The sequence below is a fragment of the Boleophthalmus pectinirostris genome, unplaced genomic scaffold (genome assembly GCF_026225935.1).
Source record: "Boleophthalmus pectinirostris isolate CB_2022bp ecotype Guang Dong unplaced genomic scaffold, ASM2622593v1 HiC_scaffold_17, whole genome shotgun sequence".
NCBI lineage: Eukaryota > Metazoa > Chordata > Actinopteri > Gobiiformes > Gobiidae > Boleophthalmus > Boleophthalmus pectinirostris.
In genome coordinates this window covers 32,806,321-32,819,647 of record NW_026571115.1, presented here as the reverse complement: position 1 = coordinate 32,819,647, position 13,327 = coordinate 32,806,321, and the positions used below count along the sequence as shown (strand labels likewise).

Below are 13,327 nucleotides of genomic sequence, written 5' to 3'. Positions count from 1 at the left end.
AGTTCTAGTCTGATCCCACTTGGTTCTAGGTCTAGTTTTAGTCCTGGTTTAGTTCTAGTCTGATCCCACTTGGTCCTAGATCTAGTTTAGTCCTGGTTTAGTTCTAGTCTGTTCCCACTTGGTCCTAGGTCTAGTTTAGTCCTGGTTTAGTTCTAGTCTGATCCCACTTGGTCCTAGATTTAGTTTAGTCCTGGTTTAGTTCTAGTCAAATCCTACTTGTTTTTCATAGATGTGGTTTAGTCCTGGTTTAGTTTTAGTCTGTTCCCACTTGGTCCTAAATCTAGTTTTGTTCTGGTTTAGTTCTAGTCTGATCCCACTTGGTCCTAGGTCTACTTTAGTCCTGGTTTAGTTCTAGTCTAGCAGAGTTAGTTTTAGCCTCCAAACATCACAAAACTCTGAAAAACCAGGATTGTTTGAGTAAATGACAAAGCGCCCGACCACAGGAACATCAGAGCCTCATTACAAAACTCTACCACATGTACAAGCGTTTACTTTGGTTTGTTGACACAGAGAATTGTGCTGAAATTAGTGTAAATGCTAACAAAATGTGTACATTTTCAAGACAATCGAAGCAGATGTGGGATTTTTTTTTCATTTTTTTTCATTTTTTGGAGCGAAATTTGTGTTGGCCCAGTACAGATACTGTAGGTTGTATAAGAAGCTGTTGAGATCAGAATAAGTCTGTGAACTGTTGGCGTCTAATTAGAAAGTCTTTTAATGTCCGATGAGGTACAACAGTTATTCCGACAGACCGTCACTCCGACATTCTGTCATTCCGACGTGCCCACATTCCAAAACTCTTTGATGGCGCCATTCTGACGTCCTACTCATAGTTTGGAGCGTCACTTTTTTTGCCTTGTATACGTGGACCGCGTCTCTAAAGCTGAACTTTAATCAGGACTAAACCAGGACTAAATCAGAACTAAAACCAGGACTAAACCAGGACTAAAACCAGGGCTAAACCAGGATTAAACCAGGACTAAAACCAGGACTAAATTAGAACTAAAACCAGGACTAAAAAAAGGACTAAAACCAGGACTAAAATTAGAAGTAAAACAAGGTCTAAACAAGGTCTAAACCAGGTCTAGACCAGGACTAAAACCAGGACTAAAACCAGGGCTAAACCAGGACTAAACCAGGACTAAACCAGGACTAAAACCAGGACTAAATTAGAACTAAAACCAGGACTAAAAAAAGGACTAAAACCAGGACTAAAATTAGAAGCAAAACAAGGTCTAAACAAGGTCTAAACCAGGTCTAGACCAGGACTAAAACCAGGTCTAAACCAGGCCTAAACCAAAACTAAAACCAGGAATAAAATTAGAAGTAAAACAAGGTTTAAACCAGGTCTAAACCAGGACTAAAACCAGGTCTAAACCAGGAGGTCTAAACCAGGTCTAAACTGAGGACTAAAATCAGGTGTAAACCAGAATTAAACTAGAACTAAACCAGATCTAAACCAGATCTAAATCAGGTCTAAACCAAGGACTAAACCAGGACTAAACCAGAACTAAAACCAGGTCTGAACCAGATCTAAACCAGGTCTAAACTGGGTCTAAACTAGGTCAAAATCAGCACTAAACCAGGTCTGAACTAGAATTTAACCAGGACTACACACTGCGCCTCCTACGCCGCCGGTTCCTGAAAATATTGTCCTGAAAAGATGAAAAGAGCACCGCCACAACGTAATAATCCTCTTGTCTGTCTCTTGGTGGAATGTTGAAAAAAAAACCTAAAGCGCCGCCAGTCCGAACAAGGGAAATAAAAGTCGGAAGTGCAGAGACATTTGATTTAAAAAAAAAAATGGAAATGCCGCAACTCCGGCAATTAGACATCAGTGTCGGAGCAGCGGTATGTCGGAATGGCAGCGTGTAACCATGTCCGATAATCAGGAAGTACATGATTAGAATGCTAGTTAGCTTTACCGTGATGACAAAACTCCGCTCTGGTTTCTGAAAGTTGTGAGAAGCGCTTAGAAACTCATCGTGGTGAATAATTAAGTACACTGTGTAACTTTTTGGTTGAGGGTCCATCACCTGCTTGTTTCTATGGAGACGTCGTTGCTGTGCTTGGAATGTTCCGCAGTATGACTTTAAGCAACTCTACATTACGTTTATTCAGTCACAGGTGGTTTTATTGCTCAAAAACACCTCGAAAACGTGCGTTCTGACTGTGAGCGGTGTCGCCTCTCCACAAATCTGACCTGTAACTTGGTCCGGTTTGGTCTCCATGGTGATAGAAAGGTTTAATGCCCTACTGTGGAACATTCCAGACGAAGCAAGCACGACAGACCAGACCCTCCACGAGAAAAGATTTTTTGCAGTTTAACTTTCCGACCGATCTTAAACCGTTCCATAAAATCCTTCCTGTAGCTCCCCGGGTCGCCCCCTGTGGCGTTGTGGGTCTTGTAGTCCTTTGTAGTTGTTTGTAGTCCACGGGAGGCCTCTGGAGCGCGGAGGTCAGCCCCCGCAGCGGTCCGGGGCTAATGCGGCGGCGATGAGAGGTGCCGGGGCTCACGTTACAGCCTGCCTGTCGTCTGTGACCGTTACACACCACACGGATCACACACACACACACACACGCACCTCGGGAACGGACTGGGAATACGCTCAAGACGCGCTACAACTGTTCGGTTTAAAGTCGGAGCATGTAAAGTAAAGTAGAGTCCATTAAAGCGCCTGTATCCCATTTATTTTTTCGTATATTTGACCAAAATGTGTCTTTCTCCAGTATATATATAGGCGAGTTTCAGCTGACGTCATTGTTATTAAAAGCCCTGGGAAATATTTTGGTCGGAGGAAAGAAACACGGTAACGTCAAACACAGTGCATATTTATCCCCGATAATGGTAAATTCCTGCTGCATTATCGGATGCACAAATAGAAGCACGGAAGAAGGAAAATGTCTTTTTCGTATTCTGAGTGAAAAGAACCGCTAACGGTGAATTAAATGTCTTTCAAACATCCGCAGAGGAAACGTAGAAGATCCTAGCAAACCGTGGACTCCAACAAGTTCAACAACACATCGAGACTCTTGGAGGTTTTCATCTTTTCTGCTGTGAACGACCCAGGAGTTTCCACCAAGTCATTGTGGATATCGCCGAAGTGAATATTTGTCCAGGTAGTTGAAGATTCTGACAAGAAATTCGGTTTGTTCCACCTTTTGTCGGGGTTGAAAAGGGTGATTTGTCGTCCGTCGATGCTTATGACCGATTTCTGGTCAAATGGTCTTGGGTCCTCTGCCGTTAGAGTGGATAAATAACCGGGATCAATACCCTTTACGTGCTTTCGCGCTCCGTCCGTCATGTTGAATTAGTGTTTCTTGCCGCCGACCAAAATAATTCCCAGCATGCAACGCGCGCTTTTGTCAACAATGAAACTCGGCTATATTGTAAACGCAGCTCTTGAAGTCAAAATAAGTCCGCTCTGAACCGTCTGCACCTAATTATAAAGATTGTGCGATTATCAGGAAGTTTGTGGTTAGCATGCTATTCGTTGATGGCTTTACGGTCATGGCGAAACGCTGCTCGGGTTTATGAAAGTTTTGGAAAGCGTCGATAAACCATAGAACTATCGTGTTGTTTTCAGTGGCCTGTGCTCTTTGGCGCATGGGCCCAAATATAATTTTCTCTTCCGCTTTTACTTCCTACTCTCAGGGGCGGTCCTAGAGTCCAAGTTCTAGTCCAAGATTAGACCTGGTTTGGTCCTGGTTTAGTCCTGGTTTAGTCCTTGTTTAGACCTGGTTTAGACTTGGTTTAGTCCTGATTTAGCCCTGATTTAGACCTGGTTTAGTCCTGGTTTAGTCCTGGTTCAGCTCTGGTTTAGTCCTAGTTTAGTCCTACTTTAGGCCTGGGTCAGTTCTGGTTTAGTCCTTCTTTAGACCTGATTTAGACCTGGTTTAGTCCTGGTTCAGCTCTGGTTTAGTCCTAGTTTAGGCCTGAGTCAGTTCTGGTTTAGTCCTGGTTTAGTCCTTGTTTAGATCTGGTTTAGTCCTGATTTAGTCTTTGTTTAGACCTGGTTTAGTCCTGGTTTAGTCCTTGTTTAGACCTGGTTTAGACCTGGTTTAGTCCTGATTTAGTCCTTGTTTAGACCTGGTTTAGTCCTGGTTTAGTCCTTGTTTAGACCTGATTTAGACCTAGTTTAGTCCTTGTTTAGACCTGATTTAGACCTGGTTTAGTCCTGATTTAGTCCTTGTTTAGACCTGGTTTAGACCTGGTTTAGTCCTGATTTAGTCCTTGTTTAGACCTGGTTTAGACCTGGTTTAGTCCTGATTTAGTCCTTGTTTAGATCTGGTTTAGTCCTGGTTTAGTCCTTGTTTAGACCTAGTTTAGACCTGGTTTAGTCCTGATTTAGTCCTTGTTTAGACCTGGTTTAGTCCTGGTTTAGTCCTTGTTTAGACCTGGTTTAGACCTGGTTTAGTCCTGATTTAGTCCTTGTTTAGACCTGGTTTAGTCCTAGTTTAGTCCTTGTTTAGACCTGATTTAGACCTGGTTTAGTCCTGATTTAGTCCTTGTTTAGACCTGGTTTAGACCTGGTTTAGTCCTGATTTAGTCCTTGTTTAGACCTGGTTTAGACCTGGTTTAGTCCTGATTTAGTCCTTGTTTAGACCTGGTTTAGTCCTGGTTTAGTCCTGGTTTAGACCTGGTTTAGACCTGGTTTAATCCTTGTTTAAACCTGGTTTAGACTTGGGTCAGTTCTGGTTTAGTCCTGGTTTAGTCCTTGTTTAGACCTGGTTTAGACCTGGTTTAATCCTTGTTTAAACCTGGTTTAGACCTGGTTTAATCCTTGTTTAAACCTGGTTTAGACTTGGGTCAGTTCTGGTTTAGACCTGGTTTATTCCTGGTTCAGCTCTGGTTTAGTCCTAGTTTAGTTCTAGTTCAGTCCATATACGGCGCAAAAGTTCAGCATCTTCACAGTTATTTTGGTGAGAGTCACTTAAAAGTAAAACAATAGTCGTGTCATGTTTTAAACACAGTAATATTGTAATGAAACGAATGACTTTGAAATGACAGAAACAAGTCATAAATAACAAATTACAGTTTTAAAGTAACTTGCCCATCAATGCCTTCGCCAGACTCATTCTGAATATTCCAGCTGTCCCACAAATCTGGCGTCACATCAAACGTATCTGAAATGTCGATTGTCTGTTCCTAATCGTACAAATGTGAGTGTGTCCGTGTGTTTTGTTGTTTCTGTTTCGTATCGGCCGCACCAGACACATGGGTTTTGCTTAAACTTGTGCGATTTGCTTACTCTCCTCTCGTGCTAACACCAGGAGACGTGCTGACCACATGTTTGTCTTCTCTCCACAGACCGCGAGGACCAGTCCATCCTCTGCACGTGAGTAAAACACCCAGCACCTCCACTTTTCACTTCACACTCAGTCATCAGGCCAGTGTTTACTCAGTTATTCAGGCTTTCTACATGACTTTTGGGGACTGCAGTTGTCCAACGAATCTAAAATCAGATACTAATCAGAACTAAAACTAGTGTCGCAAGTAGATGTTCAATAAATCACAAAAAAACCCCAGAAAAAACGGCTCATTAAAAGCAGATATTCACTTCACACGATGGGTTTAGTGAGCACTGGTCTGGTCTGAGCCGGTAGACCTGCACCAGAACTGAACCAGAGACTAAAGACTGCACCAGAACTGGACCAGAGACTAAAGACTGCACCAGAACTGAACCAGGGACTACACCAGAACTGGACCAGAGACTAGAGACTGAACCAGAACTGGACCAGAGACTGAAGACTGCACCAGAACTGAACCAGGGACTACACGAGAACTGAACCAGAGACTAAAGACTGCACCAGAACTGAACCAGAGACTGGAGACTGCGCCAGAACTGAACCAGAGACTGAAGACTGCACCAGAACTGAACCAGGGACTACACGAGAACTGAACCAGAGACTAAAGACTGCACCAGAACTGAACCAGAGACTAGAGACTGAACCAGAACTGAACCAGAGACTGGAGACTGAACCAGAACTGGACCAGAGACTGGAGACTGCACCAGAACTGAACCAGAGACTGGAGACTGAACCAGAACTGGACCAGAGACTAAAGACTGCACCAGAACTGAACCAGAGACTAGAGACTGAACCAGAACTGAACCAGAGACTGGAGACTGAACCAGAACTGGACCAGAGACTAAAGACTGCACCAGAACAGAACCAGAGACTAGAGACTGCACCAGAACTGGACCAGAGACTGGAGACTGAACCAGAACTGAACCAGAGACTAAAGACTGCACCAGAACTGAACCAGAGACTAAAGACTGCACCAGAACTGAACCAGAGACTAGAGACTGAACCAGAACTGAACCAGAGACTGGAGACTGAACCAGAACTGGACCAGAGACTGGAGACTGCACCAGAACTGAACCAGAGACTGGAGACTGAACCAGAACTGGACCAGAGACTAAAGACTGCACCAGAACTGAACCAGGGACTAGAGACTGAACCAGAACTGAACCAGAGACTGGAGACTGAACCAGAACTGGACCAGAGACTAAAGACTGCACCAGAACAGAACCAGAGACTAGAGACTGCACCAGAACTGGACCAGAGACTGGAGACTGAACCAGAACTGAACCAGAGACTAAAGACTGCACCAGAACTGGACTAAAGACTGCACCAGAACTGGACCAGAGACTAGAGACTGCACCAGAACTGAACCAGGGACTACACGAGAACTGAACCAGAGACTAGAGACTGCACCAGAACTGAACCAGAGACTGGAGACTGAACCAGAACTGAACTGGGACTGAAGACTGCACCAGAACAAAAGCTCTCAAAACTACAGTTACTACTACTTACCTATGTATATATACTTGTACTTGTATATAGTACTTGTACTTGTATATGTACTTATCTCTATGTTTAAATCTGTATGTATGTAAACAATCATGGCTGGGTATCATTAGTCTTGGTTTAGACCTGGTTCAGTCCTGGTTTAGCTCTGGTTTAGTCCTGGTTTAGATCTGGTTCAGTCCTGGTTTAGTCCTGGTTTAGTCCTGGTTCAGCTCTGGTTTAGTCCTAGTTTAGTCCTGGTTTAGTCCTGGTTCAGCTCTGGTTTAGTCCTAGTTTAGTCCTGGTTTAGCTCTAGTTCAGTCCTGGTTTAGACCTGGTTTAGTCCTGATTTAGTTCTAGTTTAGACCTGGTTCAGTCCTAGTTCAGCTCTGGTTTAGTCCTAGTTTAGTCCTGGTTTAGTCCTCGGTTCAGCTCTGGTTTAGTCCTGGTTTATTCCTTGTTTAGTCCTGGTTTTGTCTTGGTTCAGCTTTGGTTCAGTCCTGGTTCAGCTCTGGTTTAGTCCTGGTTCAGTCCTGGTTCAGTCCTGGTTCAGTCCTGGTTCAGCTCTAGTTTAGTCCTGGTTCAGTCCTGGTTCAGTCCTGGTTCAGCTCTGGTTTAGTCCTGGTTTAGACCTGGTTCAGTCCTGGTTCAGCTCTGGTTTAGTCCTGGTTTAGACCTGGTTCTGTCCTGGTTCAGCTTTGGTTCAGTCCTGGTTCAGCTCTAGTTTAGTCCTGGTTCAGTCCTGGTTCAGCTCTGGTTTAGTCCTGGTTTAGTCCTGGTTCTGTCCTGGTTCAGCTCTGGTTTAGTCCTGGTTTAGACCTGGTTCTGTCCTGGTTCAGTCCATATACGGCGCAAAAGTTCTGCATCTTCGCACAGTTATTTTGGTGAGAATAATGGATTGAAAACTCAAATCTAAGCCAAAACAGCAAAACACTAACACCAATAAAAGACCTTTTACGAGCCCGAAAACCTTTAATAATATTGTTGTTTTTTTTATCTCGATTCACGGCAGTAGGAGTGAGTAGCTCAGACTTGTCCGTTTCCCATAATCCCGCTGTGTTGTGTCAAAGCTCTGGCTCCAGCGGCTCTGTTTAAAGTGTGTTCTGAGTGTGGTCTGAGGACTGCAGCTTGTAGCGCTCAGAGTAATTACCCTCCGCACCACCAGCCCTTCTTACACGCTCAACAAGACGGCTCCTGAAAAGAACATTATGGTGGGAGCTTTTTGACCGGGCTAATTACGTGTTCAAGTCACCACCTCTATTCAAGACTTGGTGTCGATTTATTTTTTGTTTTTTCAGCTTTCTGGCATGTTATAAAGTTGTTTCTTCGTCAAAAAACATGCTTGAGGAGGACAAGCCCACGTCACTCTTGTTCCCACACGACAATTCTCTATAAATATACAAAAACTTGATACAAAACTGTACACTACAGCTTCACAAACCTGATTCGATGTGCAGTTGTTTTATTAGCTGGATGCATGGGTTTTGATAGCACTCTGAAGGGGGGGTGATTTAGCAAGGGGAGGAAGGGAGTGTCAAAAATCAAAGTGAAACTTATTAAACATGTTAATACGTTGTTGTTTTTTGCGAATTTCAAAACAATAAAAGATAATATCTAAATCCATCATGTGTGAGCAGTTAATACCACATACAGTCCCTGACAAAAGTCTTGTCTCTTATCCATTTTGTAGAAACAAAAGCTTATAACCTGACTTTAAATTAATCGATTGGTTTTAGAAATGTCTCATATGAAGCTAAAACCCTCCCAAATTATGCTCAATAAACTAAAATAAATTTGCTTCACTGAAGAAAGATTGATCATTTAATGAACACAGAAAGGTCAGATTTTGGCAAGACAAAAGTCTTGTCGCCTACAGAAAATTTAACAAATAATTTACTTCAAATACAAAAATATGTTGCATAACGTCAGTGAATGAAGTAGTGGTGCTGTGAGATCCATATTTAATATCTTGTATGACTTCCATGAGCTTTAAGGACGCATCCACGCGGTTCGACAATGATTCATACAGTTTGTTGATGAAGTCATCAGGAATAGCAAAGAAAGTGTCTTACATGCCTCCCAGAGTTCATCAAGATTCTTTGGTTTGCCTTCCATGCTTCCTCTTTCATTCTACCCCAGACCTGCTCAATGATGTTCATGTCTGGTGACTGGGCTGGTCAGTCCTGGAGCACCTTGATCTTCTTCACCTTGAGAAACTTTGATGTAGAGATAGAAGTATGTGATGGAGCACCATCCTGCTGCAAAATTTGACCCTTTTATGGTTGGGAATGTAAGAGGAGCTGATACTTCTTGATATTTTAGGTTATTGATATTGCCTTCCACCCTGCAAATGTCTCGCACACCCCCAGACTGGATGGAACCCCAGACCAGGATTTTTCCGCCACCAAACTTAACTGTTTTCTGGGTGAATCTTGGATCCATGTGGCTCCAGTAGGTCTCCTGCAATATTTGCGGCGGCTGTGATGTAATTCAACCGAGGATTCATCTGAGAAATCCACCTTCTGCCACTTTTCCAGTGTCCATCCTTTTAGCAGGCTGTGGGCCTTGGTAAATGCCAAACGTTTTTTTAATTGCCTTTTGTTTAGTGCTGGTTTCTGAGCACTGATTTGACCATGGAGGCCATTTCCAGACAGAATTCTACAAACTGTTCAGGTTGACACAGGGACTTGAGGTGACCAGGCCTGGTGGAGTCTGCTGCAGTGGAAAAGGGGCCTTGGATTTTCAAATCAACAAACGGTCCTCCCGAGCAGTTGTCTTGCGGCGTCTGCCGGACCTGGGCTTGTCAAAAACATCTCCAGTCATTTCAGATCTTTTTCTTATTCTTTGTATTTGACGCTGAGACACATTGAAGGTGTCACCACCTCAGCAGTGGATCTGGTCTTCAGCCTCTTGATAATTAACGCTTTGGTCTCAGGGTGGATCTTAGGCATGTTGTCAGAGGTCACGTTGCAGTTGATGTGAAGGTCTGATGTGCTGGGCTTCTTTTTATACACACCCACTAATTGATTGATCAGTAACTGATCACAGGTGAGGCTGTAATCTAGGATTGGGTGCATCATATGACAAGGCGACAAGACTTTTGTCTTGCCAAAATCTGACCTTTCTGTGTTCATTAAATGATCAATCTTTCTTCAGTGAAGTAAATTTATTTTAGTATATTGAGCATAATTTGGGAGGGTTTTAGCTTTCATATGAGACATTTCTAAAACCAATCAATTAATTTAAAGTCAGGTTATAAGCTTTTGTTTCTACAAAATGGATAAGAGACAAGACTTTTGTCAGGGACTGTAGAACAGGGATGCCCAATACGTTGATCGCGATCTAAAAGTCGATCGCCAAGGTAGTGTGGGTAAATCATAGTGTCGTAGTACTCGAGACCAGTCTTGGTTTCGGTCTTGTTTTGAACTCGAGGATTGACACTCGTTAAGTGCAATCATATTTTATTATGGCCGCTGCTTTCGGGAATAAACTTGTATAAACTACCGGTGCGCGGGATCACGCTGGGATTCTCTCTGCAGCCTGTGCGCTCATTTGGAGCCCGCGGACACTGCGTGGCACATCACCACACTCACCCCCGGCGTGAGCAGCTCGTCCGCAACAGCGTGTGCCCTCACGTACCACCGTGTATCACAGGACAGGTTAAACTTTTAAAATATTTTACCTGTCCATCTGCCTCACGTCAGCGCACCGCTCCTCGCCTTTTCCCGATCTCGCTCCTCCCCGCGTACAGCACACACAGGCTTCCTCGTCAATACACGCTGATTAGAAAAGCAAGACGAAATGTGAAGCAAAAACTAAACTAAATTTATGTTACAGTGTTGGCACAGAGCAGTACTACAACGCAGAACAGACCTACTGTGACATGTGGGCTGAAGTTTGTCTAATAAAAGTGCACAAATGCGTCTGTATTTGTCACGACGTGTGCTTGGTTTAGTAAATGAGCAGAGGCTGTTAAATCCCAGTGCAAAACCAAGAAGAGAATGTAACTCCAGGTTTAAAAATCCTACCCACTTTCTTTACTTTTTTTCACAATTTTGTGTAAAGTGCCAGTGGAATGTATCTTAAAGAAGGGGCTCTCAAAGTGTGAGTGAGGGTCCATAAAAGTGGTGCAGAGTGTTTAAGTGTAGTACAGTTTACTTGGCTTTGTAGTAGGTCGATCATTTTGACTTGGTTGACATTTTATAAGTGGCTCACAGGCTGAAAAAGTGTGTGAAGCAAAATACCCCGTCTTTAAATTCATCATCATGACTTGAATAGAAAAATAGAAACTGCATTCTCAATCCACATCTGACCGTGCTGCTAATTTGCCATTCCCACAAGCTTCACTCCCACCGTTTGCCAGCAGAGGGCGCCACACTTCTAATCCAAGTCTTAACGTCTTAAAGATACTCAAATAGTGACATGTTTTGCTTGTTTAGATGCATTATTTTTTAGTTTTAAAACGCTTTGCACAACTTTCAGAAGCGGAGTTTCGCTGCCATGGTAAAGCATGTAACAACTATCATGTTAACGTACACTTCCTGATTATCGGACTTAATCATTTGACCTAAAGAACTGCTTCTTGCAACACTAGGATGTCTGTACTGGGGCAAGACATTTAGCTCAAATATGTGGACAGAATCTTCGCCTTTAATTTCACCAGCCCGTTGAGAATTTACTGAATTTCGACACATTTAAATAAAAAATCGTAATATAAAAACGTTTATTCTAAAGCGTAAATAGATCTACAGTAGAATGCTTTGTGAGTGGCCAGATATAGTCGGTTGCCTCGCCCTCTTCGTTTCGCTGCTGGTTCCAAAAATGCTCTGGGTAATGTCGTGGTAATGAGCAGCTAGGTTAAAGCCACTGGCATGTGGACGGGCTGCACTGTTGCTCGCCTCTTTTCAGCCCCGCGTATGGGAGCGGACACGGCCATCGTTAGATAAGTGCCCCAAAAACACGACTTTGAGACACGGGAGAGACGCCTCAGCAAATCCCAGCAGACCTCTAAACTGTGCAGGAGAAGAGGGGGTCAACGAATGAAGGCAGATCATGTAAATAGTGCAGCTTATCAGAAATTTACTTAAAAAAACTTGCAGAACTATTGTGCCAAAGAGACATTTCAGAACTTGTTATTTTAGTTCCGTCTCATTTACGCTCTGAAGTTGTATTTGGCGTGATTTGTGCATGTTTGAATCATCTTTAATGGCCGTACCCGTGGTCATACCAGCTTGTCAAAGCCTGATCCCGTCAGATCTCAGAAACTAAGCAGGGCCGGGCCTGGTCAGGACTCGGATGGGAGACTGTTAGGTTTATCTAAACATTGTAAACAAGAAGAAAGACAAGAGATTAATTCAGTTTTACTCGCGAGGAGAACGGGCAGAGAGTGGGCATCAAAACCAACAGTCTCCACACGTTCTGATGACTCAAGGCCGTTCTCCTCTTTTTATTTCATTAGGAGGCCCTAGTTACAGAACGATAATTCTCAAGGGAAGGGGAAACAGCCAAGACATAATAAGAAACTGGTGCAGCTATGCATAGTACAAACAGGAGGTGCCTTAGGTTTGGTCAGACACCATCATAACTCTTGCATGTGTGACAGTGGGAGTTGGCTTCATGTGAGGAATCATCTCGAGGTTCACTAGAGCGATAGGTCACTGCACACAGTTGTCAAACACACAGAGGTTATTCAACAAGTGACAAGTGATTGGTACATTATAAATCAAAGAACATAAGTACATAAATGGTTAACTCATAGGCCTAGAATATCACACAAGTATTTAGCAAATATGGGATAATAAAATTATTCTGACATTTCCCTCCTGTTTATCATATATTTGCTAAAGAAGAATCAATTCATAACTACTTCTTGCGATTTTCAGTTATGATTTCATAGTCAAGCAATTATATTTTTACACTCGGAGGTAATGTTATTTTAGTCGTGTATTTCTGCGTCTGGGAAAATCAGAAGCCACAGGGGGGCGCCAGTGGCAAAAAAAACTGTCATTGTGTCCTTAGGCAAGACACTTCACCCACATTGCCTAGTATGAAAGTGGAGTGTGTGTGTGTGTGTGTGTGTGTGTGTGTGTGTGTGTGTGTGTGTGATGGTGCTGGTCAGAAGGACCGATGGCTCAGATTGGCAGCCTCGCTTCTGTCAGTCTGCCTCAGGGCAGCTGTGGCTACAGTAGCAGCTCACCACCACCAAGTGTGGAGTGAATGAACAATGAACTGTAAAGCGCTTTGGGTATTTTGAAATTAAATGTATGTAATTGCTTATTTTCAAGATGCCATTTTGCCAATCAACTTTTGTTCTCAACACCACCACCTTTACACGCCCACTGCTCTGTATTTTGTTCTCCAATTATATTTTCTTAATCAGTGATACACATAGGATTCAGTAGCGTCAGCTCCCTTTGAGCACAGCAGTTTTCTAGAGCGAAAGTCAGCGAACTTGTTTCTTTAATTACAAAACTATAAAACCAGTGGAAATGGTTTCATATTCAGCCCTGAAAGTCTGATCAGTTCTACACATGTG

The 13,327-nt window shown here is 43.2% G+C and overlaps 1 protein-coding gene across 1 annotated transcript in view; it reads left to right on the top strand.

The window, feature by feature from the left end:
- Positions 1-13,327, top strand: part of LOC110172213 (myosin-10-like) — a 249,049-nt gene that overhangs the window by 134,048 nt on the left and 101,674 nt on the right. The window contains exon 4 of the mRNA XM_055152335.1: positions 5,312-5,339. Coding sequence (XP_055008310.1) covers positions 5,312-5,339 — 28 coding nt within the window. The remainder of the gene's footprint in view (positions 1-5,311; positions 5,340-13,327) is intronic.